Source organism: Diceros bicornis, chromosome 39 (assembly GCF_020826845.1).
Source record: "Diceros bicornis minor isolate mBicDic1 chromosome 39, mDicBic1.mat.cur, whole genome shotgun sequence".
Classification (NCBI taxonomy): domain Eukaryota; kingdom Metazoa; phylum Chordata; class Mammalia; order Perissodactyla; family Rhinocerotidae; genus Diceros; species Diceros bicornis.
The window spans coordinates 16,398,005-16,425,083 of record NC_080778.1 but is presented as its reverse complement, the minus strand read 5'-3'; the positions used below and the strand labels follow the sequence as shown (position 1 = coordinate 16,425,083).

The 27,079-nt window shown below is 37.4% G+C and overlaps 1 protein-coding gene across 1 annotated transcript in view; it reads right to left on the bottom strand.

Annotated features, from left to right (window-relative positions):
- SYNE1 (spectrin repeat containing nuclear envelope protein 1) overlaps positions 1 to 27,079 on the bottom strand; it is a 430,148-nt gene that overhangs the window by 273,647 nt on the left and 129,422 nt on the right. Inside the window, exons 15-30 of the mRNA XM_058534130.1 lie at positions 26,703 to 26,905; positions 24,837 to 25,001; positions 24,212 to 24,364; positions 23,047 to 23,190; positions 20,608 to 20,781; positions 18,271 to 18,429; positions 17,457 to 17,621; positions 15,339 to 15,473; positions 13,171 to 13,329; positions 12,762 to 12,970; positions 11,503 to 11,611; positions 9,720 to 9,884; positions 7,862 to 8,029; positions 5,781 to 5,951; positions 4,866 to 5,006; positions 588 to 748 (exon numbers count right to left, since the gene is read on the bottom strand). Of these exons, the coding sequence (XP_058390113.1) occupies positions 588 to 748; positions 4,866 to 5,006; positions 5,781 to 5,951; positions 7,862 to 8,029; positions 9,720 to 9,884; positions 11,503 to 11,611; positions 12,762 to 12,970; positions 13,171 to 13,329; positions 15,339 to 15,473; positions 17,457 to 17,621; positions 18,271 to 18,429; positions 20,608 to 20,781; positions 23,047 to 23,190; positions 24,212 to 24,364; positions 24,837 to 25,001; positions 26,703 to 26,905 (2,581 nt within the window). The remainder of the gene's footprint in view (positions 1 to 587; positions 749 to 4,865; positions 5,007 to 5,780; positions 5,952 to 7,861; positions 8,030 to 9,719; positions 9,885 to 11,502; positions 11,612 to 12,761; positions 12,971 to 13,170; positions 13,330 to 15,338; positions 15,474 to 17,456; positions 17,622 to 18,270; positions 18,430 to 20,607; positions 20,782 to 23,046; positions 23,191 to 24,211; positions 24,365 to 24,836; positions 25,002 to 26,702; positions 26,906 to 27,079) is intronic.

Genomic DNA, 27,079 nt, shown 5'->3' with positions numbered 1-27,079 from the left:
TAACAGGATACCATAGGCCAAATTATTCTTTCTAGATAAGCAAACATTAAACGTTTAAAAATAAAATGGATTTTTGAAGCTGATTTTTGGAAATAGTATATCAATCAGTGACAATCTGAATATTGAAGCACTATAAACAAGCTCTCTGAGCTTCTTGGAGTTGGAGAAACTTGGCCTATGCCTTATATATTTAGACCTAGAGTCTATATAACCAAAATATCTCCCCTTCTCTCTAATCGGTGACAGCAGAATAATACAGTAAAAAAAAATTATTTTAAACATTGGTTCTTTTTTGAGATTCCCTCTCCAATGTATGAAGGCCACAGAATTTAATAGATATGGCTTTCTCATGAACAGAATCCGTTTACAATGCAAAAACCACATCCCTTATATTTTTCTGCTCTGTTATAGATGTTGGTTTCTGTATTGGTGATACTTTCTTCTGAATTGTGGGTTGCTTCCACAAAACATGCTGAAATACACAGACACTTTGAGATTTTAAAAGAATGTTTTCAATACAATATACAGGAAAGACTGTGTGAAACTTTATCTCAGAGAAGAAAGTTTAGGACTTGTCAAGCACATACTCTTCTTCAAGTGTGCCTTCTAATTTTTTGACTTGCTCTCTGATTGACTTGGCCTGCTGTTGAAGCAGCTCCTTATTCTTGGGCCCAAGTGGTATCTCTGAAGCTTCCTTCACAAGATTCTCAGCCTGGACTGCAATACCTTCTGTGCGTTTAGAAAACTCCTAGAAAAAGATATTATAAATGTTAAGAAGGCATCTTCTGTTCAACTCTGGCCTCCAACAAATTACATATACTGCAGAGTCTCCCCCAGAATAGATGGATGGATGAATAGACAGATTCAAACATGTATGAATATTGGCACATAATATTCTTAGCAATGAAAGAGATTTATTTTCCTCATGACCAAAATAGACACTTTGCTGAATTATTTTCATTTTATATACACCACCAGACCTTCAGAGTTGGATAACTACCTTCATAGTTATCAAACAACTCTCACAAAAATGTTTTCTCCATTTTTTCCTGGTTTGGGTTTATTGTTTAGAACTCTAAGCTGCCTTACAATAGTTAACTTATCCACAAATATGTCAGTTTATTACAGGCTAGTTTGGGCAATTGGATCAACAGTGATTGATTTTTTTTCAATCATAAAGATGATAGATATCTAGGCCAATGAATATAAATATTTGTTTATTTAATTGAAGAATATCTTAGCCAATCCAGAGAATCACTGATCTTTCAAGAAACATTTTGTTAACTAATTCTCTGAAGAGACATATAATCTAATCTTAATGCCGTTAAATCTCCTTTACTTTATATGCATATACTATGATGATGAAAAGAAGATAAGTTTGAATCAGCCAAACCTGGACTAGAATCCTGGATTTGCTAATTACTAGCTGTTTGACTTTGCTGAACTACTTTTCAGGCTCTTTCATGTAAAAAACAGATAGTAATGCCTTTCTTGTAAGGTTACTGTTAGCATTTCATTAGTAATTTCATTTGTAAGTGCCTGGCATTCTGGCAGGTACCTATTATTGTTTTTTTATGTCCCTCAAGTAAAAATGAAGACAAAATGCTTTATGAAGTTCATGCACTGATTTTCAATAAGAGTGAACTATTTTAATTTGAAAATAAATATGTTTGAGGCACTGGTAAATTTTAGCTACCTGAATTTTGTCAGGTAAAAATATTGAATATTGAATTAGAAAAGATAAACCTAGAGGTAATCTTGAGTGAAGAAATTAACTTAAGTGTCTCATTTCTTCTCATGTAGAGAATCTCACAGGTTAAATTTTGATCATAAACTCCCCTCTCCTAAATAGGTAATGTAGAAATCTGACGTAAATAATTTTTAAAAGTCCGACTTCTGATAGCCAAAAAGCAACTCCCAGATTTATCACATAATGCCACATAAGATAGAGTTACCACATAATACTATTGTATTTTCATGTTTGAAATACTTAAAGTCCTCCTGGAAATATCAACATTACCTTAGAGAGGTGCCTTGCAATTGAGAGGATAAAAATGAGTAAGTACAGCTTCCTTGTGGTACAGAGATTTCTAATATCCTACAATATGATATTTGCTAATGTCACAACATTAAATTCTGTGGTTAAACGTACCCACTATCGCTATATGTGAACTTACAGTCATTGTAGATTCAATTGTGAAGACTGAATCACAGCATAATCTCTCAGGATCCCATGAACAGAATCTGAAAAAAGTGGTTTTTTTCTCCCTAGTGTTTCTCAGAACCCAGGAAAATACATGGAGAAAGCAGAGTGTTGTTTGAAAATGCTTATATACGTTCCAACTAAGAGCCTTTTGTGGGAGCCACGTATGGGCAGAGCACAGCGTAGTGGAAGCCAAAGAACAGAATGATGTTGATCAAAACCAAATTCAACAAAAATAGAATAACGTTGTAAGGCTTTATCTCTAAGTCTTAAGAAGAAGATACATAGTGGCAGCAGGATGCAGCAAGGAAGAATGGACTCTGGCACTAGGTAGGTCTGGAATTGAAACCAGGCTCTCGCCTTCACCAGCTGTGTGTGATCTTGAGCCTCATAACTCTCTGAATTTTCATTTCCTCACCCGTAAAGCTTTGTTGTGAAGATTAAACATGATATTGCCATGAACAGCCTACCACACACTGGCAGACAGAGAGTACTCAAGTTCCACAGCGCAACCACTCAATGGTTACAACTTCAATGAAGGTTGTATTAACAATGTCAAGTGAGCAAAGAAGTGGAGAACAATTATTCTATATTACACATGCTTGTGTGGTAGCATACATAAACAATTAGTAAAGTGGCTCTGCTTTGTAATGAAAATATCATGTAGTGGCTAAGGGTGTAGGCTCTCGACTCAGACCTCTTGGGTTTGAATCCCAACTTCACCAGTTTGTAATCGTGAGATCTTGGATAAGTTCATTAACAACTTTGTATTTTACATTCCTCATTTATACAGCAGGATTAATAATGGTACCTATTCTTTAGGATTGTTTTGGGGATTAAAGAAGATGATAAACATCAAGTGATTAGACCAGCATATAGTATATGTTCAGTAAATGTTAGCTCACATTATTAAATCAACCCCAAAATATGCGAGATTATTGGCTAAGCAGAATTTTAGTAATAAGACTAAAAAGGTTACATTTGTTTCATCTACAGCTGATAAACCAATTCAAAAGGATCAGAGCCACAGGGTGTCAGAAAGCCTGGATGGAACTGAGTGGAGCCCTCATATGATAATTAACCCAATAAATAGGTTTGTATTTATAAAAGACATCTGGTATATACTTAATATATAATTAAAATTAAAAATAATATTCTATTTAAATGGCTGATGAAAATTATACAAAATTGAAAGATTCTATGGTCTTACAAAACTTCACACTCCTCATTGAGTTAATAATAGGAGAAATAATAAAATAATTAGCAGTATGAGAGACAGAGAAGCCTTTTATTGGTAAGAAAACAGGAGCACAGGGGCCGGCCCAGTGGCGCAAGTGGTTAAGCGCACACGCTCCGCTGCGGCGGCCCGGGGTTCGCCGGTTTGGATCCCAGGCGCGCACCGACGCACTGCTTGGCAAGCCATGCTGTAGCGGTGTCCCATATAAAGTGGAGGAAGATGGGCACAGATGTTAGCCCAGGGCCAGTCTTCCTCAGCAAAAAAAAGAGGAGGATTGGCAGGTGTTAACACAGGGCTGATCTTCCTCACACACACAAAAAAAAAACACAGGAGCACAGGGTTTACTTGCTAAAGACCATGGAAGGATGGTAAGAGTCCTCTTTCTTATACATTGGCTAACACATTTCTGTACTAATTCAGTCTTTCTGTAAATCCAAAATACGTGCAACAGGAACCAAAAGAACCTGTACAACTCCTCTTAATGCTTCGTACAAATGCATAGGTCTGCTCTGAGTGCCCAAAGCATTTGAGTTTACAGGCTTGAGCTCACCAAGTGACACCTACTACATATCATCTCTTGGATGTCCCACTGGAGCCTCAAACTCAGTACGTCCAAAATGAGTTGGTCATCTCTCTCCACTAAGAGCTACTCCTTCAGGTTCCCATCTCACTCCCACTGTCTCTGTCAGGCTCCGAACCTTGGGTGTCACCTTCTTTTCCTTCACTCTCTGTCTCTTGCATCTGGCCCCACTGTCATCCCCATTACCCTAACTCATGTCCATATTAACGCACACATGCAATAACTTTCTAATTGGATCCCATGACTTCAGGCTTTCACCCTTTCTATTTTCCACACCTGCTACAAACTCCTCTCCCTAAAGTACAGTTTTGATCACGTGACTCTCTTTCTTACAAACCTTCAAGGGCTCCATGTTGCCTAGAGAGCAACGTTTTAGGCCTTCAAGAGACTTTGTGATGTGGCCCAACTTTCCTTAACAATTTCACTTCCATTTTTCTGCTTTACAACATAGAACCCCATATCTAACACATTTAATTTTCATGCCATTTCCCATTACAAGAATGCCCATTTTCTGCCCTAAACTCTGCTTTTCCATGTCTTATCTGCCCTTTAAGCCTCAGTTAAAAGTATCACTGCTTTCAGAAAGATTTTTTTTAACGTATTCATCCATTAGGGAACTAACCATTTCCCACTTTAATGAAAACTTTCTCGTTTGATGTTTAAATCTTATTTATGTTTTCATTCCCCAGAGCAACTTGACCAGAGTGTTGAAGAGTGAATCATAAATAAACAATAAGTATCGATTAAATGAATGATTATAATAATTAATAGTAATAAGGGAGTAGAAACACAGCTTTTCTTCTCAATAATGAGTACCGAGGGACTCTATGGTCTTACTAATATACCTTTGTCTGTTCCAGTTCTGAAGATAAGCTTTCCAAACTGCTAAAACTCAAGAAGCGTTCATGGCTGGAACCTGTTTGAAAAAGGTATCTGACCACTGTCTCTTTGTTTGTTTCAAATCTCTCCCATTTTCTTAAGGTGACCTACATTTGAAAAAATAAATAACGTATCATGTTATGAGTTATCAAAGTGTGTCACAAAATATTGTCACATTTCTGTTCATTTGTTAGGGTGTCAACTTCCAGTTAACTCTCAGCTCAAATTTCACACAGTTACACTAAATATAGATGAGTCTAATGTCTTCTATAAGAATTTCCCTTTTGAGTCTCAATTCATCTACAAAAAGAAGATGTGTGGACTAGGACTCTTGAGTTTTCTATCAGCTGTAAAGTCCTATGAATCTAAGGACATTACTTAACATACAGATAAGGAACAAAGGAAAAAAAATACCTCCTAATTTCTCTCAAAAGAAGAAAGAATGAAAGGGAGAGAGAGAAGGTAGGGGAGCGGGCAGTGAGCAGGTAGCAAAAATTCAAAACCTTTTTTTTAAGGTCATGTGTCCAGATCACAATAAATCATAAAGGTTTGGCTGCTGGACTGCCTGGAAAAATAAAATGATCCAATGTCAATATCTGGATTCAGACAAATGTGGATTCAAATCCTGGATTTATAATTGATCACTGCTCTGTGACTTTGAGTAAAGTCCTCAAACTCTCTCTCTCTCTAAGCATCCACACTTGCAAAATGGGCGAATTACAGAACCCATCCGATAAGGATGATGTGATGATTTAAGAACTCACGTAAATATTTAACGCAACGCTGAAAATGAGACGCGGACGCAAACGTTTGCTCCCGCTAATACCAGACGTGACCGGTGACCCGGAAGTTAACACAGCCCTTGACTTCCGGTCTCCTACCTGGATGCGCCGTTCCTGCTTCTCCCTGCTGTGCTCCACGCTGTCGAGGGTGCTCGCCAGCTGCCGCAGCTCCTCTTGGGCTTGGCCGGGCAGGCCGCCTTCTCCCTGCCGCGCCTGCGCAATCTGCTGCTGCACGTCCTTCTTCTTTGCAGAGATCCTCTTTGTCTTTTGCTGGAAGCATTTGTGCAACAGGTGGATATGAACGTTACTCTCTAAGTGGCTAAGCAGTGACATAAACGCCCACATTTTAATAGGGGTACAGAAAGGTAGACCTCAGGCAGCGTGGGCCCAGGCTGTATTTTAAAGTTACAAACAGTTAAAACCACAATGGGGACTCTATGTCAGTAAAAGATGGACAGTATTTATAAATATTTTAGGTTTTTAATGGTAAACAACCTAAGTAATTTGGTCTTGGTGTTTTGTGTGCAAATTTAGACAACATTTAGCATTTGTGCAATACTCCAGAAGGAATTTGGCAAAACTATTCATTTGACATGATTCTCCTTAAAGAATTATTTTCTGCCTAAAAACACCAAGCCCCAACTCCATTTTTCTTTTATCATTTATGCTGTAAAAATGCTCATATAACAGATTTAATTCTTGGGTATATTCAGAACGATTAATCTGCTGAGATATTTGGGGAAAATTATGTTTTAAAATAAACTTTTTATTGAAGTATAAAGTACAAACAGAAAGGTATGCAAATCTCAAGTGTACAGCTTATGAATTTTCACAAAGTAAACACATGCATATAACCAAGCAACTGGTCCAAGAAATGTGAAAAGTTTTAAAATATTAATGTAAATATCTATAATCTCATATTTCTCTGACTTAAAGTAAATTGAAACCCAAATACCACTTTTACAATGTTGAGAAGAATGTAACACTAAGCGTTAATTTTTTTTGTACCCACGGCCTGTCTATAATTATTAAGTAAATCTATAAAGTCTATAGGCTGCTATTTTACATATACTTCCAATGCAACTTCCATTTTTATATATTACTATATGTAAAATTAGCTAGCATTTTGCTACACATTGTTAGCTAGAATTTTGTCGTTAAGATATTCCATATGGGGCCGGCCCCGTGGCTTAGCGGTTGAGTGCACGAGCTCCACTGCTGGCGGCCCAGGTTTGGATCCCGGGCGCGCACAGAGGCACCGCTTCTCCGGCCACGCTGAGGCCACGTCCCACATGCAGCAGGTGGAGGGATGTGCAACTATGACATGCAACTATCTACTGGGGCTTTGGGGGAAAACAATAAAATAAAAATAAATAAAAATTATAAAATATTCCATATGAATCATACTTCCAATTATATTGAGTTTGACAAGTATAGTTGATTAAAATTGTTTATTATCAGTATATGTACTAGAACTTCTTTACTTCCAGTACCAATCCTTTGTAAGAGCACACCTTTCAGAAAGGTGTGGTAATTCATGTAAGTTATAATTTCCCAAACTAAGATGAATTCAAAGTTGTTAAATGAAGAGCAAGATTGTAACATAATGACAAAAGAATAGTGATCTCAAAAATGGAGCCATTTGTTTATCTCTATGCTTTCCTTCTCTGTTATAAAAAGAACAATTTGGCAAGTTTTAGGAAGATTTTTGTGGCTAAATCAACTTGCCCTCCACAATATTCCTTGAATTTTTTTGGTGAAGAAGATTGGCCCCTGAGCCAACATCTGCGCCCATCTTCTCTATTTTGTATGCGGGATGCCGCCACAGCATGGCTTGGTGAGCAGTGCATAGGTCCGACCCCGGGATCTGAACCCGCAAACCCCAGGCCACCCAAGTGCAGCACATGAATTTAACCACTACGCCACTGGGCTGGCCCCACCTTGAACTTTTTGATAGCACCAAATCATTCTGGCTGAGAATTTCTCTTGCAGGATCTTCTGAAATAGTTAATATTTAACAGAGAGAACAGAAGTACCAAGTTCTTTTAAATATTCAACCAGGTTCCCTCCCGAGCCCCCCTTTTGCCCCCTCCAGTGGGTGGATATACTCTCCATCTCTCTGCTTCTGTCAGTAACTCGTCGGCTTTGCACAAATGCACTGGAGTAAAGAGGCATTCTACCTGGTGATGTAGAAGCAACTGCTGAGCTTCAAACAGGTTTTCAGTGTCCAAGATCTTCTCGCCTTGTTCCTGGACTTGTTTCGAGCCAGAAATTAAATCTTCAAGGGAACTTTTGACTATTTCTTTGTACTGGACACAGTCCCCAAAGTTGCTTAACATCTTTTCAACCTAGATTTTCACGAAAAAAATGTAAATCAGGTGCTCATGTAATTTTAAATATTTTAGGAATACGTGTAAAGTCTAACTCAGCAACTTGAAATACACACATCTCTAACTTTTATTCTTACATATATTTTCGAGGCTCATTTAATTACAATTAAACTGCATAGTCACTTATGGGAATTGCAAGCCTCATCTGAGATGTAAATGGTGATAAATTATAAATGATAAAGTGTGCTATAAGAAAGTTGAGTCCATCTTATTTAAAGTAAATAAGGAAAAAGTTCGTGGAGAGGAAAAAGAAGAAAAGAATAAGAGTGTTTGCTGAAAATGCACTTCCAATATTTCTACATAAAATATCAATATAATTTCTAATTTTGTGGTTCTTTAGTGGATTCTTCTTGTCATTTTCCTGAGTTTTCAGCTTTCTCTTCTGTCTAATTTCTACTTCCTCTATTTTCGTTTCACCGTCGTCTTTGTTTTCAAAGTCTCTCTCTCTCCAACTTCACTAAGATCATCATTTTCACATCATATCATCATTTATCTTCCACAGAAGCCTTCCAGTTTCTCCTTCTCTTATCTGATCTTCCTCTTTGACCCTCTTCTGCTCTGAGTTTGTCCAAGGTAACTTGGGGCATGCTGTTCTCCAAACAAACAGCAATAAGACCCTATAAAAACCACAAACTCCAGATCTTAGTCAATCACAGCTCTGTTGAAAGAAGTGACTCTTCATTACATATTGTCAATCCACCCACAGCCTTCTTTTCTTACGCTGGACAATTGCAAACACTTCGTGTTCAACATTAAATACTAAAAGGATTATAATCAAAGGATGGACTGAATGTATCAAAACCATCTTTTTATATAAATCTTTACATGAACAGAATGTCTGTTTTTCTCCGTTCCTCTCTTTTTGCATTCACTAAGTGATTAAGTAACAAACAAAGGTAGTATAAATTATACAGAAGTTTAATTTACATGAGTGTGCAAAGAATTAATGTCTTTATTTGTTAGAGGCAGATTATTGTTACCAGTCCCACGGGCAATGTCGTGAGAGTACTTGCAAGATAAAAGCAAATAAATGGCAAAATGTTAGGGAGACTAATAATTTCTAATTTTAAAGGCTGCCAATGTGTTTGTTTTCATGTGTGACACACAATGTATTATAAGTTAATCTATCAGTGTGACTAAAACTATTTGTTAGGCCTTGGATCAAAGATACTTGCATATATATTTACTTTTTAAATTATTATTATTTTGACCCTTACCTTCTTGACCAAAGAAAGAGTAAAAAAGAATAATGTCAGAATTTCACTCAAAGTATTATAGTGACAACTAACTAAACTTGACTATTGCTATGAAAGTTGGATGATCAAAGGATTGAAGTAGCTTATATTCCAAAATTTCATTAAACCTACCACTATTTTCAATTTGTCAAAAAAAAAAAAGTTTGTGTCTGATAAGCTTCGTACTGTAGATATAGATCATGAACCTGAACTAACATATCCAATAATGGCATAGACCATAATTTGAACATGCTACTCATCCTCCCCACTAATCTTCATATAAACATCTTAACTATTTTGCTTCCACTACACCTTCTTCACAGAATTACTTGTTAAACTACAACCAAAAGAAAAAGAACTTTCCAGATTTCTCACCCAGAACTGTCTATTTAGAGTGTGAGTAAATGGTATACCTCTGACAACAAAGATACGAAAGCCTTGAAAGAACTAGATAATTCTGCCAGCTCATCTCCTTGCTTTTGAGCTTCGTTCTCAGAAGAAACTTCAATCAAAATTTTAAGCCTGGATTTCAGCCAGCTGAGAGTCTCGCCTTTTTTGGTAACGTCATTTCTGATCTCCTGGAAGGAAAGAATACTTGTGATGAACAAAATGCAATAGTGAATCATAACTTTCCAACAAGAGAGGACTCAATCTAAGAAGGTTTGTAAGGTGGAGGTGAGAGAGCCAGACATTCATTCACCAATAGAGTGCCTGCTTAGTTTACTTTTTGTTCCCATCTTTAACCAAAGTCTACAAGTGCCAGAAAGAAATGTTTCCCCAATGCCAATACCTGATGTGTAAAATCAGTACTCTCTACACCAAAAAATTACCTTCATAATTAGATGGTTGGATATTTACAGATAGTCTCTTGATCACAACAAAGATGCTTGTAAAAGTACTGTAGAAGAATATGTGGTACCCAATTGGGAATTATAACATACAACATACTTTGTTACCTTATCATCTGTCAGCTGGAAGGAACACAGTATTCTTTGAAAAAAGAATGAGTCCTTTTTTTAGTTAGCTAATTTCTTTCGTTGAAGACTTTACTTGTTGAATATTATTATGGATGCCCTAAAGATTTATTTTAACTTCGTTAACTCACATTTGGTGCCTTATTTTTGTTAGTTTTGGGAAGTCAATACCCGAGATAGTAAGATGCACAAAGAGGAGCACAGCTCTAGTCCAGGAAGGAGGGCTTACTGGCCAAGATTATGCCAGAAAGACTCCAGGGCCTCAGTCCTTATAGGGCTGGTGACCAAGGGAATGGCGACTGGGGCAGCTTCTCCCTCCTACGTCTGCTCTAAGTAGCATGAGGGCAGTGGTCTCCAACCACGTGTGCTACTGCAGGGGGTCTTACAGGGCAAATGCATGCTGGTGGAAAACTCTTGGTTCTGGAATCAAGTGGCCTCTTCATTCTAAGATGGGAATATGTTTTTGTACTATAACAGCAACCAATAGCAAACATAGCTATCCTTCTATAGGTATGATATTATCCAGCACCTCTAGGATTTAAGGGGATTATAAATTTAACAGAAAGAAATAGAACTCAGAGGATAGGAATAGAAAGGGAATATATTCTCATTAACAGCAACTATGTGACTTACAAGGATTCAAAATGCTGAAAGGTAAAGAGTTTTCACAATAGTGTGTGTCTACAAAACCAACAGCAATGCTAAGAGGGAGAGGGTTGCTGTGTATCATTCATGGAAGGCAAACTGGATTCAGGCTTGAGGTTTTGTCACGCTGGCTGGTGTACCCACGCTCACAGAGGCTGATCCAATCCAGGCTGAATGTGACATAGAAATGATGCTTAGAGACCTTGCCCAATTCTCTCATTTTCTGTGACCTGGCTTTTGAATGGCTGAAAATGTATAAGAACCTATAGTGTTTTTGTTTTCTGTGACAATTCTTAAGTCTCTACTGTGTTGTACGCCCACGCGTGTAATTTTCCTCTCAGGATTCCCATTAGCTAAGGATGCATTAGAGGCACCACTGAGCATGACTGAATCTCAGAGCTAACAATAATTCAATAGAAAAAACCCTACAGTTCTCCACAGTAGCAGACTTATTTTCAAAACAGTATTCAGGAACTTAATTTTTTATAGAAAGAAAAAAGGACATCAGTTAGATTGTCTATCATTGTTTTTTTATTAATGGAAATTTTCCAATAACAAAAAATGGCCCAGAACTTACCTCTACAGCACGTTTAATGTCTCCATGGTTGGTAGTATCAATGGCCTCACTCTTAATCTCCTTCAACCGTGTCTCCTTTGCAGATATCCAAGACGAGAACTCAGAAATTCTGAAATAACACAGGCATTTTCTTTTTATTTTATTTTATTTTTTATTTTTTTATTTTTTTTTTGTGAGGGAGATCAGCCCTGAGCTAACATCCATGCTAATCCTCCTTTTTTTGCTGAGGAAGATTGGCTCTGAGGTAACATCTATTGCCAATCCTCCTCCTTTTTTTTTCCCCCCAAAGCCCCAGTAGATAGTTGTATGTCATAGTTGCACATCCTTCTAGTTGCTGTATGTGGGACGCGGCCTCAGCATGGCCGGAGAAGTGGTGCGTTGGTGCGCGCCCGGGGTCTGAACCCGGGCCGCCAGTAGTGGAGCACGCGCACTTAACCGCTAAGCCATGGGGCCAGCCCCTAGGCATTTTCTTTTAATAAGAAAATTTTCCAATGATTAGAATACATTCTCTATTTTGAATTCATTCATGGAAATCTAACAATCAACTGATTAGCAAACTGATTAACAAATTTTCTGGAAACTATTCCTTTAACATGAAGCTCAGGGCAGGGGTGGCTGCCTCTGTGCTCAGTCACTTGGAGGAAAGAGAAAGCAGAGCAGATGGACTCAGTTGAGGAAAAGATGCGTCCCAGGGCCTGAGCATCTGGGAGTCAGGAAGGACCACTTGAGGTCTGGCTTCACGTGTCTCCACCAGAGTGAGACAGACACCCAAAGAGGGGAAAGTGGGGAGAAAGGGATTGTCCAGTTCTGCTTCAAAGAGACAACATCTGAGTCACTTGGAAATGAAATGCTTTACCTGTTTTTGACTGAAACCCATTCTTTTTTTCTTTTTCTTTTTTCTTTTCTTTTTTGGCTGAGGAAGATTGGCTCTGAGCTAACATCTGTGCCCATCTTCCTCTATTTTGTATGTGGGACGCTGCCACAGCATGGCTTGATGAGCAGTGCGTCCATCCACACCCAGGATTCGAACCTGTGAACCCTGGGCTGCCAAAGCAGAGCACGTGAACTTAACCACTATGCAACCAGGCCGGCCCCTGAAACCCATTCTTTTTATTAAATGAAACATTTTTCTACAAGAGCCTGGGCAAGATCGTACAATCTGACTTTCTAAACACAGTCATGTCTTGTTTTGCAATGGTCTGTGAATTAACAGAATTCAGAGGGACTGCATCCTTCTTTGGGAACAATTCTAAGACTACCTGCCAGTGTAGTCCTTCCACTTGTCTGGGTCCTCCATGAGCTTCGCGTAGGTGCTGTCAATGGCAGCTCTGAGCTCTCTGAGAGTTGCGTGACAGGTTTCAGGGGTGTTCCTCACAGGGTCCCGGACCGGGAGCTTCAGACACAATTCTTCAATGAGCTGTAATCTTTTCTCACAGAGATGATGTGGACCTTTGTCACTGAAGAAAATCTAATGAGCAATAAATGTTTATATAATCCCTGTGGGAACCCATACAATACTTTTATATCTTCATAGAAGATTCCCACTTAGTCTATCAGTATAAAGTAATTAAGTTATTTAGTGTTTCAGACCCAAATGAAAGTATCAGTTGTATCCTTTAGGTAACAATGTGACTTTGCATGACTGCACTTGGGGTGTGTGCGACGTACCCTGTGCTCTTTAATCATCTTTTCACTGCCCTCTTGGGGCACCAGCTTGGTCTCTCGATCCAGCTCGGTTCTGCATTCTTCTACAGAAGCTAAGAATCTGTTCTTCTCCACATCAATCTTCAAATGAAGCAAATGATATGGGGCTTCTCCTTGAAGATCCTACATTCCATAGGAAGGTTTGGAAAAATATGATACCATTGCCGATTATGTACATTTCCAACTGAAGTGGCAAAACCCATAAATATTCCCTTTAGGGCCAATATAATTTAATCACCATTGTCTGCCCCTGACCACTGTGCTTTGTACTTTTCCAAGTACTGGGACCGCAGCGAATCCTGTCAGCATACTGTGGGTCAGGTGTTTCCACAGGGATTATTCTATCTAATTTTTCTATTTTAAAGATGAGACTATTGAGGCTCAGGGGTAAGTAGAAAAGCTAGATTTGAATCTAAATTTAAATCACACGCTGATTGCACATACTCTCTCCCCGGCATGTGCCCCTTATAATTTTGTCAACGGCCCTGTGAGGTAGGAAGGACAGATATTATGCTCACTACACAAAGGGGAAACTCAAGGAAACCTTATTAGTTAAAAAGCCAGGATTAAACAGTGCACAGCTCCGAGCACCTGCCATGAGCTCTTTTGCTTAGAGTATACATTGAGAAAATGAAAACAACAAGAACCTTTTCATGTTCTTTTTTGATATAAGCATAAATATCATCATCTTTAGTCCTACAATTTGATTTTAGCCAACTTGTATCCTATAGCATTTAAAAGATTACCTTTAAAATAAAATACTAGATAACTGATAAGATAAATGAGTTAGGGTTATAGAAAAACTAGGATGGATTATATCCTAGAGAGTGTGACATGTGTATGTGTATGTAAAATAAAATATGGCCTTCAATTACAGTCTATTCCATAATACATTTGTGATCTATTAAGCTTCCAAAACATCTTAAAAAGCTCCGATTTCTTTAAGAATCTTTTTTTTTTCAATTTTCAAATTTACCAAGTAAAAAAGATATTTCTTTAACTGTGTTTTTCCTATGCACAAGGCTGATTTTTTAGCCTATGTTACTCAGATTACAAAAAAAAAAAAAATCCAGAAAATAACACCACCTGCTGGAGAGTGTTTTAGCTGCCTTTCATCCAGACCTCACAACTCCTTCCTGTAATAAGTATGAAATTCATCACTGGATATTACCTCACACTGGCACTTGTTAACCTGCTGCTAGAGGAGGCTTCCTCCAGTCTGGCCCGAGGACGCCAGCCTTCAGTGGGTCTCCACTGCTCTTCAACTGCTTCCGCGACGAGCAATGTCCATGCGACGGCCCAGTACATGACACTCTAGTCGGACTGAGCCCCGTGGATCTCCAGGACCCCCTTGCACACTCTCACGCTTTCTCTCTTTCGGTTGTTCTTGTTTCCCCCACCTCTTGCCCACCCCCAGATCTCTGCTTCTTCTTAAAGTCCTAGCTCAAAGCTAATTATATATATTATATATTTGTTTTAAATAAAATATTATATATTTATATAGTATATAGTATAGACATTATATATTATATCAATATTATATAATATATATAATATAGCGTATAATATAGATATTATACATATATCTATATATAGATATATATCTATATATCATATAATATATATCTATATTATATGATAGGGATATTTTATATTATATACTATATATTTTATATTATATAACATATTTATATATGTAATATTATATATTTATAATGTTATTATATATTTATTTTATTATATATTTTATAATATATATATTTTATTATATAAAACTTACAAATACTTCTTATAATTTCAGTAGTATACCTAACATAATTTACTCAGATGAAAAGAGTTTACTAAACGTTTCTGAATAAGTTAAATGCCATTGTCATTCTCGCCCCCAAAAATATTCAGGTAAAAAAAAAACAGTACTCTTAAGTAATATGATAAAATTGATGCTACTAAAAACTAGGAAAAACAAAATTGCATCATGTTTTATTCAAGTTGAGTTCAGTTTTTTTAAAAGGAGAAGTAGCTATGGGGACTTTCCATGGATTTCTAAATTTGTCTTATAATTGAAGCTTGACACCCTCATGCTCTCTCCCCTCATCCATGACACACCATGACCCCACTGTGTCCCGACTCACCTTCCACTGTTTATGGAGCTTCCTAACAGCTTCCTGCAGACCCTGCTGCTCCTGCTCAGGGAGAATGTCGGTGAGCTCGTCACAAGCTTTCAGAAAAGCATTGAGCACCCTCTGATCCAGCTGACTGAAAAACTCCTGACGTGGAGAGGAAAGTGGTTAAGAGCGCTGGGCAGAATAGACGGCAGCATCAGACACTATACCGTGAAGTGGTCACGCCTCTAAACAAGCGTCTCAGCCAGCTGGTGCCCTCTTCAAACCTTTTCAGCAACGACTATTTTTTTCAGGAAGGAACTATAATTATTTATAGTTTTGAGTCAGAGGACTCCACATCTGAAATTCAACTAGTACTTTTTATTTTCTACAAAAAATTCTTTTCAGTTTTCAAATTTGATAGAATATTCTGGAAAGCCAATGGGAAATCCTAAAACCTTGATTCCACACTGGTAGAGCTTTAGTTCCTCTTTGGTAAAGTCAGAAGAGCAGAGTAGAAGCCAAGACTAAGCTTCACAATTCCTCATTTCCTAATTGCAATGTGTTCCAGGCCCTGCTGGTTCCTTATGAGCCATTTCCACATTCACCTAAGTGCACACATCAGCACACATGCTATGGACCGAATTGTGTTCCCACCCCGCTCTGCCACATTCATACGTTGAAGCCCTAACGCCCAGTGTGATATTTAGATATGCGGCTTTTGCGAGGTGGTTAGGTTTAGATGAGGTCATGAGAGTGAGTCCTTCATGATGGAATTAGTGCCCTTATAAGAAGAGACATCAAAGGTCTTGCTCTCTTTCTGTCTCTGCCATGTGAGGACACAGTGAGAAGATGACCATCTGCAAGCCAGGAAGAGAGTCCTCACCAGAACCCAACCATGCTAGCAACCTGATCTCAGACTTCTAGTCTCCATAACTGTGGGAAAATAAATGCCTACTGCTTAGGCCACCCAGTCTATGTAATTTTTTACGGCAGTCCGAGAAGATGAATACAACACACGTGCACATATACACATGACTAAGTCTCATAGAGTCTCAGGAATATGTATGCAGAGACATCTTGAAACAACAGTGATTCAAAACAGGGAATGCCACACTGTAGAGGTGTACAAATTGAATGAGATGTTGGGTGGTCACAGACATTAATCCAAGGTCCGGTCATTGCATGAATCATTTAAGAGTGTGGTTTATACAAATATCCACTGAAATTTCAGAAAAAATAACGCAAAATAGATGTTCTCAGAGGGCGCATCATCTCCACAGACCATTTAATAGATTGCTAATATTCTTGATAGTAATAGGATTTAAACAAGTATGATTAACAGGAAGATGGCCTCACAATACTGGGACAAGTTGTGGATCAGCTACCAAACTTCCAGTGACACAGTACCTGTACTACGATATGGCGGATTTATGAAATGAGCACAAAGACTTAGCCATCCACCTAAAATTCTCTCTTAAAAAAGGGTATATTGGAGGGGCCAGCCCAGTGGTGTGGTGCTTAAGTTCACGCACTCCACTTCAGTGGCCCGGGGTTCGCGGGTTTGTATCCTGGCGCCAACCTATGCACGGCTCATCAAGCCATGCTGTGGTGGCGTCCCACATACAAAATAGAGGAAGATGGGCACAGATGTTAACTCAGGGCCAATCTTCCTCAGCAAAAAGAGGACGATTGGCAACGGATGTTGGCTCAGGGCTGATCTTCCTCACCAAAAATAAAATAAAATTACTTAAAAAAAAGGGTATATTGGTTATGTAAGAATATCTCCACTAAATGATGAATTAATAATTTGGAGAGCCTGAATTTATCTATCCTATGACTCTCCACTACTCCAGGGGCTTAAGAATAGTCAATTATAAGGCAGCTCATCAACTGCTCTTGAAGTTCTTTTTGCTGCCATTTCTTTGGGCCTCATACCTAAGAAGTTTCTGCCTTCCTAACTCCCCTCTCTTCTCTCTCTCTCTCCCCTCTTGCTTCCTCTCTTTCTCCCTCTCTCTCCCCTCTTTCTCTCCCTCTCTCTCCTCTCTCTCCTCATCTCACTATTAGATCAGGATGCACTTTTTATCTTTCATTCAAGAATGCCTGTCCCTGTCCTCAGGTCAAGTGCCCCATAAGGGATGAACTCACAGTGTGTCTCTTCAGGAGGTCTTCCGGATTCCCTTTTTCCTCCAGACCCTCCTGAGCGATCTGCAGCACCTTCTCCAACTCTGCTCGAGACTCCTCAAATTTCTTCATCAAGCGACTATTGGTTTCCACATGTTTCTTCCAATCTCCAGTTTTCTTTACCATATTCTTGATTTAGAAAATAATCATAATGTGATGCTCCTTTCTCATTTTTGAAAGGATCATTTTGTTAAAGAGTATGTTTTTTTAAAACACTTGGAAGGAATACATTTCAATTTGATGAGAATAATCAACCCTTTTTAGTCTTAATTAATATTAGAAAAAGAAGAAATAAAATTATTGGTTTTCAAACACCAGGAGGAGAGGCATTTTGCAAGAATGAAAGTATGAATTGTGATGATTACATGCCTTCATTCTTTGTGTTTTCCCACTTAGCAGACATTTGGTCCTATCTACAATGTCCATAAGACATTTGGTCCATGTCAAAAGGTCCTTGACATTTGTTTCCGTCCAAAACGTCCATGAGCATATCTTGTCCATACCAAATGGTTTTGAACAGGGCCAAATATCAAGGACTTTTTAGTGTGGACCAAATGTCTTATGGACGTTTTGGACAGGATCGAATGGTCCTGCAAATTTCAAGGACCTTTTGGCATAGACTCAGTGTCTCCAAGGATGTTTTGGACAGGACCAAATATGACCAAATATCAAAGACCTTTTGGTGTGGATTAAATATCTTATGGACATTTTAGACAAGACCAAATGTCCTGCGAGGATTTTTCCCTGCTCACATCTCTAAAGCAAGGAGAGAACTTACTTGAAAAGCAACATGAACATCAGCAATCTGTCTCTGTAGCTTCTTCTGATCAAAATGCTTTAACACATTGCTCAAGGTCACAAATTTTTGAACACTTTGACTGCCTTTCTCAATCTGTGTCATAGTTTTCTTACAGCTTTCTTGACAAGTTAACAGTTCCTACAAGAAATGGAAACCCACAACAAAGTATTTAAAAGGGTGAGAAAGAGAGGAACCATTACAAAATAATAAGAACAGCATTATATAGCTTTTAGGCTTTTAATCAGCAATAAGTATAACCAAAAGTACAGAGAAGTATTTCTTTTCAGAACAGCTCAATTTTCAGCAGTCACTGAAGTCAGTGCTTTTTATGTAAGGTATTTAAATGTCACACTGAGTTTTTGAGATTTTTTTATACTTCATACCCATCTTACTAACATTAAGAGAACAACAGAGCATCAAAATTGTTATTTGTCTAGTGTCTGCATTCCTCCAACCAACTAATAGGCCTATGGTTTATTGAGACAACAATAATGAAATCAATCTACATATCAGGTTTTAATATGACTAAATAAATTTAACAACAATGCAGATTATACTTAATTGGAAGAGTCAGACACAGCAGATAATATACTATTTATGTATTCTAAAATGTACAAAATTTGAACTCCTGAGGTTCACAAGCTACTAACCTCATTAATAAAATAGTGAACGCTAGATCCTAACCACGAAAGGCTGCACACCATGGGCCTGGGAGGATTTGCTATTGTCACACATTTGCAGGACGAGAAGCAATGGTGACTCATAGGCCCTTCCACCTCTGATTTGTAGCCTGGCATCGTAGTGATTTTCACAGTTGACAGTCTGGAAGCTATCCAGCCCAGCCCAAGGTAGACGGTCATTTTTTGACTTGAGTCCACACCATTTGCATTTCAACATCCTCAATCACTTTGGAAATATATTTCAAACTGCCCATTTGGATAGCAGTTGTGATAATGTCAATGCAAATATTAAGAGCAGAGTTTTTGTTGTGCTTCAGCAAAACAGAATAAGGGCATACTTTTTTCCTTTTGAAGATTTAGGAGGTAAAAGAGTAGCATATGTTACAAAGACATTAAATATTACTAATATTTATTACTAAAATGTAAAATATTATTTTAATTGTGGAAGAATTCTTTGATGGCAATTAATAGCAATTTTCCAATATAAGAAATGGGACTAACGAGCCAGCCCTGACGGCCTAGCAGTTCAAGTTCGGCGCGCTCTGCTTCAGCGGCCCAGGTTTGGTTCCCAGGTGTGGAACCACACCACTCATCTGTCAGTAGCCATGCTGTGGTGGTGGCTCAGATAGAAGAACTAGAAGGACCTACAACTAAAATATACAACTATATACTGGGGCTTTGGGAAGAAAAAAAAAAAGAGAGAGGAAGATTGGCAACAGATGTTAGCTCAGAGTGAATCTTTCCCAACAACAACAACAAAAAGAAATGGCACTATGACTCAAAATTTAAAACAATCTTTATCCAATATGATGAGAACCCATTAAAATAGGGTTTGGTGGTACAATGATTGTTGATTTATTATCAATAATAATAATAATTGCTACCAGTTATAGAGTACGTATTATGTGTTAGTCATATCACAGAATATCTAATGTAATCTCCACCAGCAAGCTCTCAATTTAGGTATTATCATCTCCATTTTAAGGTGAAGAAATAAAAGCTAATCAAGGCTTTGTAATGTGCTGCATCAGACCTAAGATCTGCATGCCTGTCTGACTCAGTTCACATACTCTCTGCTCTTTCTACTCAGTGGCGCTGCCTTCTTTCCCTGAATCTATTGCAATGAATGCAGTGGCAAACCTTTCGCCTTTTGATTTCACCCCCCTCTGATAGATAGGTTCATTTATAATAAGCCAACTAAATAAGCCAATTAACTGCAACACTCAGTAGGCGGCTGTTCTGCATACAGATCTGTTTGCTACAAATGAGACAAAGAAAAATGATTATCACTCCAAACACATTTCCAGAATTTTATGGTTGCCTAAACAGACCCAGTTCCAGGGGCAAAGAAAAGACCTCATAAGACAGATTACAGACATTGGATAGAAACAGAATGCAATTATTTCTTCATATATATATCTAAATATATCTATATCTATCTATCTATAAGTTTTTATCTTATCTATAGTGGACAGGCTTTTCATCTTTGGACAAGATATGCATTTTTGTTTTGACTTAGTGCTATTCTAGAAAAATGCTTCTTGTCCTAACTAACTTCTATCACTATCAGCACCACCTCAGTCTTATCACACGTGCTTTAAAATGACTATGTCTCCTGAAAGGGGCTTTTCCTTACCTGATGTTTTTGTTTAAAAAGAGCACTTGATTGTGCCTCATGCTCAAGAACTGTTAGAATTTCATTGATTTTCCCAAGTGAGTCATAAAAGAATGTCATCTGTTTTTCTAATTCTTCCAACGGTATCAACAGCTGCTGACACTCATAAAGGAGTGGGGAGTAACATTCTTTGACCTTTAAAAATACAAAGACAAAAATTCCATTAAAGCTCAGGTCACTGTTATAGCTCTCAGGATCATTTCCTTTAGTGATATGGTCATTTGGTGCTTACACATCTCCAAAGACATTTCTTTAATGCTATTTCCTATGTATTGTTAAATTTTATGTAAAAACGATACCACTATACCACTGAGACAAATAAAGGCTATAGTTTTCTCATGAAAATTCATCTGAATAGTCCATCTGGATGGCACTTTCCCATCTAAATGATGTTGTGGGTGAGCCAGATGGCATCAAATTCTATTTCACAAAATCTACAACCCATCCTAACTTTGGCCTTGAAATCTGACCTAAGATAGTTATGAATGACATCGTCTAGACTAACCTGTGCCTTCCAACTTTATTTTCAAGAACTCTGCTACTTGAACACTTAACTCTAGACAAACTTACAAACTTGTTGACTCATTCTTCCCAGACAGGTCTTGTGCTTTCCTGCCTCTCCCTAGCTCCATGCTTCCCTACTCTCTCCCTATCCACATCCTACTCTTCCCAAGAGCTCATGTCATATACCAATTTATTCACAAAGGTTCCCACATAAGGGGACATCTCCACAGTCTGAATTGGCCCAGCCTTCATCTTCCACTTGTCTTTTAAAAAATGTTGTTACTTCATACACTTGTATTATCTTTATCTTCATGAGGAAGTTAAAAGCTCCTGGAGATCCTGAACTCCATGAAGCATCTGCCTTGTCACCTTTATATCGGAATCCAGGACCACACAATTCTCCAAGAACTTCCTGTCTCCCCTGATTTTACTTAGAGTTGCTCCCAAACTATTATTAATACTTTTGGAAACCAACAAAAGGAAATTGAGGACTTGTTAGTAGACCACTCTTTTTTTCCCTAAATTATAAATATTCTCATGCTCTTGGGTACACTGTCTGAAGGATAAACTCATCAAAAGAAAGCTACCACCCTTCTGCTGCAACAAGGCTCTGCTAAAATTACTCTGAAGAGAATTTGCTAACATGTATAAAAATCAGGGAGCTTTATAAATCTTTCCTGGATACAGTAGAAAACTTATCAAGATGCTACATCTGAAGCCACAGTAAAAAAAGCATAATGACTTAGATGTGTCTAAAAGTGCAATTTGCTTTCTCGGAGGTTGCCTTAAATCATTAAACTTGGCCTGGGCCAAGATGTGCAAGCCCAAGACATGGCTCTGAAAGCCGCTTGAAGGTTTTCAAGTTGGTAAAGTTGACTTCAAATGGTACCCAATCGTAATAAACAATCTTAACTTGAATGTTAAAATAAAAAGAGTTAAAAATTAACACACTAATGTACACCAGTTTGACAAATGAAGTTTTCTCTTTTTTTCATGACCATGATTCTTCCTATTTTCTCCACCTCATTTATTCCTCTTTTTCATGAATTCTCCACTGCTGATTTCATATACGTTATTCTCTTTCTACTTTTTCTCTCCAATTAACAGGTTTTTCTGCTTTCTTTTCCTCTGTTTTCCAATCTTCCTTACAAAATTTTTCTATTCATTTATATAATCACTCTTCTTTTACGAGAAATGAATTACCCAATCTCAGTGAACTTTGCAAACAATACCATCTTCATAAAATCCAACTTTAGATAGAAAAAAGTACCAATGGAACTTCCAAAGCTCTTAAGAAAAATTCTTCAACAGAATAGAAAAGGTTTATGGCTAATGCTTGATATTCATTGAATTCCCTGCACAGAAGTGGCATAAATGTGTATATCTTAAGTCTAAAGTGAGCTCTATGAGACGAAGAGGGCAGAATTTCCACTGCTCTGCAGCTATGCAAGCAGAAAATAGCATAAATAATCTTAGAGTGGAGGTATGTCAAATAAATCTCAATAAAAGGGTATTCTGGAATTCTTTCCTGTTTAAATACATAATCTCTTCCTCTTCCTTCCCCTTCCTCTTTTTCTTCCTCCCCACCCTTTGTTTTATCACATTTCACTGGCCCCTTATTCACCCAGAAGAGGCCTATCTTTCTATTAAAATACGGCTACTGGTACTTTGAAACTAACAGAGGTAATACTTGGTATTAGCTCCATAGTTTCATCTGTAAAACTCATGAGAAAGTCACTAAATGACAGTTACTAAATCAAGAATCCCAATAAGAAACAAAAGTATGATCTGTTAACAAGTAAACAATTTGCCCATGGGACACAGAGGATGCATAAGGCAAGCTGAAGGCAGTGTTGATCCCATACGGTGTGTCACGCATTAAAAGTACTTTCCCACCTTGGTTAGCTGTTCTTTAAGCCCAGACATGGTTGCAAACATTTCATTAGCTTCTTCTTGGGAGCTCTCTTTGGTAATGAGGTGTGCCGTCTTTGTAATTATCTTGTACTGAGCATCCATCACGGGCACCCTCTGCTCAATATCCTGCATGAATCATTGAAACAGCTAAATTAACACATGGTACATTTCCTTTTAATTTCAGGATTCCACAGAAGGTTGGACAAAAATCAATATGCGCTGTATAAAATTCTACACATAATAAACTTTTGGCGATTCCAGATATTGCTTTCCTTTATTACTAATATATCTTGGTAATATCATATAAATAAATAAAAGCTTTCCTTTAAAAGTAACGATAAATCTTTAGGATAACATAAAGATAAGCTGAAGTAACATTTACGCTTTCAAAATACATGTGTTAATGTAGTATATAAACGTTATAACAGGTAAATGCACCTTAACAATTTGGGGCAATTTCTCTGACTTTAAAAATTAAACTTACTTTTGCTTTAAAAAGTGATTCATTGTCACTGTAGAAAATTAATAAATTAGAGATAACAGGGTAAAGAAAATCTAAATTACTTAGTCTTTCCACACAGTGATAACCAGAGCCAACATCCCATTATTATATCATTAATGTTTTTTCCTGTGTGTGTTTACACCTATTTTTTATTTTTACAAAAAAAAGGATATTATTTTTTTGTTTTTACCACTTAATAGTATATTGGAAAAGCTTTCCATGTTATTAAATACCCTTTTACTACTAAATTTTTGAGAGTTGCAGGGTATTCAAAACATGTAAATAGCACAACTCATTTAGCAAATCCTTTACTGTTGGAGGCATTTATGTAGAGGTGTTATCTATGGACATCTCCTATTGTCTCCTAGTGCTTTATAATTTGGTCGTAGAAAAAATCTCTGAATTAAAAAAATATTTTGAAGTTATTCTATGGTCAAAATACGTCTTTAAAAATTCAAATAGGTTTTTTATTTGAATGAAATGTATATATATATTTTATTTTGAGGTGCAAATCAACATACGCACACCTATCATAATGATGCCATCGAGACACAGAAAGAGCTTTGAATAATCTGAGTAACTTCACTGATCTTCATTTTCACAGTAGAATAGGTTTTTCACTTTATAGTCCAGAAACCCGCTCACCTCCAAATCCTGGATTAATAACTGGACGTTAATAAAGGAGACTTCTAAGGGTTCAGAAAGTTTCCTATGGGCGTCAGTTGCAAAATCAGAGAGGGTAGTAACACAATCTGTGTATTCTTTCTTCATTCTGTCCAGCTCATCAGCTCGAGCGTACTGTTAAGAAAAGGGAGGAAGCAACATTGAAATCATGAAGCCAAGACTCTGGAAGACTGTAACCTTCCTTCCTTCACTTCTACGTATTCTCCTCTGCAATTGTTATATGGTAAGAAAGACTGTAATTCCTTTTCTTATTTTAGGTACACTTGAATTCAGTCCAATTACTGTGAAAGAAAAAAAGGAACTAGCATAGAAGCAAATAATTATGATTCAAAACATGAATTGTTCCGTATAAGTAGGCCCCAAATGTCAATATAATCCTTAATCAAGCTGTACATTTCTGTAATGTTCCTCTATTATAAATGAGAAAGAATAAGGAACCAAATATAAACATAATAGCTCTAAATACATCTGTACACTGCCTTAATAAGCCAATGATATAACAATAAAATAGGTTCTAAACAGACCTTTCCTCACAACATTTATAAGACATGCATGTTCTCGGCGTATATAGATTTGAAAGACATACTTGCTTGACTTCCATAAACAACTCCCTCCATCGCCCATTTAGCAACAATAATTGTTGTTTAAGATCACGGGAAACCATCTCATCACATGTTTCGATTAGAAAATTGCCAGCATCATTCATGGCAGTGTGCTGCTGAATCCAATGAGGCAAATTTCGAAAAAAATCCTAAACGATAAACAACGCACACTATTGTCAACAATAAGCCAAAAATTAATAAACGATATGAAAGCAACCAGACTAAGAGAAATAGCTTTGTTCTAAAATTTATGCAAATTTTAAGGTGAATCCTAAATCTCTTTCAAAATGCAAATTTTTAATAAAGAGTTTAAAAAATATGAACTACAAGGCTGAATGTCTTTTTATAAGAACATCTATGCCATATCTTTTACTGAAGACAAAACAAAACATAATAACCATTTTGTTATTCCTAGTCTACAGATGAAAAAGCTGAATTTCTGTGAGTGTAAGGGACTTGAACATAGTCTTCAGGCTAGTAAATACCAGTGCCAGAGTCATACAAAGGATGTAATATTTTAGGGAAATATATAGCTTCCTTAAAAAGATTGTAAATAACCACTTGACCTGTTACTTTTGATTTTAAAATCTGAATATAGCACATCAAGATAATTATCAATCATGGAGATAAACCCTCAAAGGAAAATTTTTAAAAATTAAACAGCTGGACCAGGAACACTTAATATAACAACATCCTTCCTTACTTGTTTAAGGTTACACAGTTGGCAATGAAGCTGTTTCTACCTGATTTCAAGTTAAATGCATGGATGCATGTGCATACACACACACCCCACAGTAAAAACCAAGGATACCAAAGATAATTCAAAATCCCTTTCATAAGCCATGTGTGGGAAGACTTTCTACATAAATAGATGAGAACACTTTGTTTCTGGTGGTTATATTCCCTCGGATGAAATTAACACATATGACACATACTAGGGCACTGCCAGTCTAACTGGAAAAGCTAAAATCTGTATGGGTGTATAGTTATCATCATCCTCAGCTACATAAGAATATTTAATCTACATAAAATATAGAAGGGAAAAACGTTTTAAAAATTATACACCTACTTGTGAAACACAATAATGATGACCCAATCTTGGATGGTAAGCAGTAATTCTAATGTATGTACTATACTTCAATGAGAGCCTGGCATTTTAACATCTTTTACATATAAATTGATTTTTCAGTAAAATGCCAGCCTCCCATTAAGAACTATATATATATAGAAATCAGTCCATTTCATGTGATATAATGTAAGTGACATTAAAGTGAAACAGCAACTCTTGCACACACACACACACACACCCCCCTGTAACTGGAAGAAAAATATCACTCCTGCCCAGAATAAAACCCTTGACTTAACGGTTGATGAAATTCCAAAAATTATATCCAAAAAGGAAAAAAACGTAAGGACCCAGCTGTGCAACTGGTATATATGCCACCACACGGATTCAGTACAATGTTAGCCAAAGTCGTTTTCATCCTCTCTTAAATTAGGACATCCACAGAGGCTGGGGTCACAGATATGCCCCTTCAAGTCTAGATCTTATTGTGAGCACAGCGCCCTCTGCTGCCCATTGTGTTTGGCCACCCCCCTGTATTGCTCTTCTGAAAGCAGAAGTCCAACGCTGAACTGATCAGATAAGGAGCTGCTCTAACATAACTTTTATAAAGCAGTGTATTTCTCGGTCTAAAATAATTTCCTAACCTGAAGTGCAACTTTTCAGGCAACGTTAGGATTCTTGAGCCACATTTGCAAGTACATAACACTCCCTAGAGAACTGTGCTGTAAACGTCTCATTTCTAAATGCGCATGTGCTCGTTTCCTTTTGTAAGAAGCAATCTTACCTTTTTGGCATGTTCTGATTGATTTAGCATTTTTTCAGCATCCTCTAGCCAGGCTTGAAGACTAGCCACAGTATTGCCATATCGATCCCAGTTAGCAATGACTTCCTCCAGCATGCTCCGCACGCTCCTAACTTCCACTGAGAGGTTCCTCCACTGGGCAGTGGTTTCGTTCATGAATTTCATCACATTCTCAGCTTCTTCCACTAAAACAGAGAAACAAATTATAATCCTTATTTTATATTCTAAGTCCACCATACCTTTTTCTAGGGTCTATACACTGGTGTGCATTTATAATTCTTCTTTAGATTATAATTTAACAGATGCCATGTCAAAATTTCATTCAGCTAATGCTGGGAATGTTATATCCTATTCAAAGG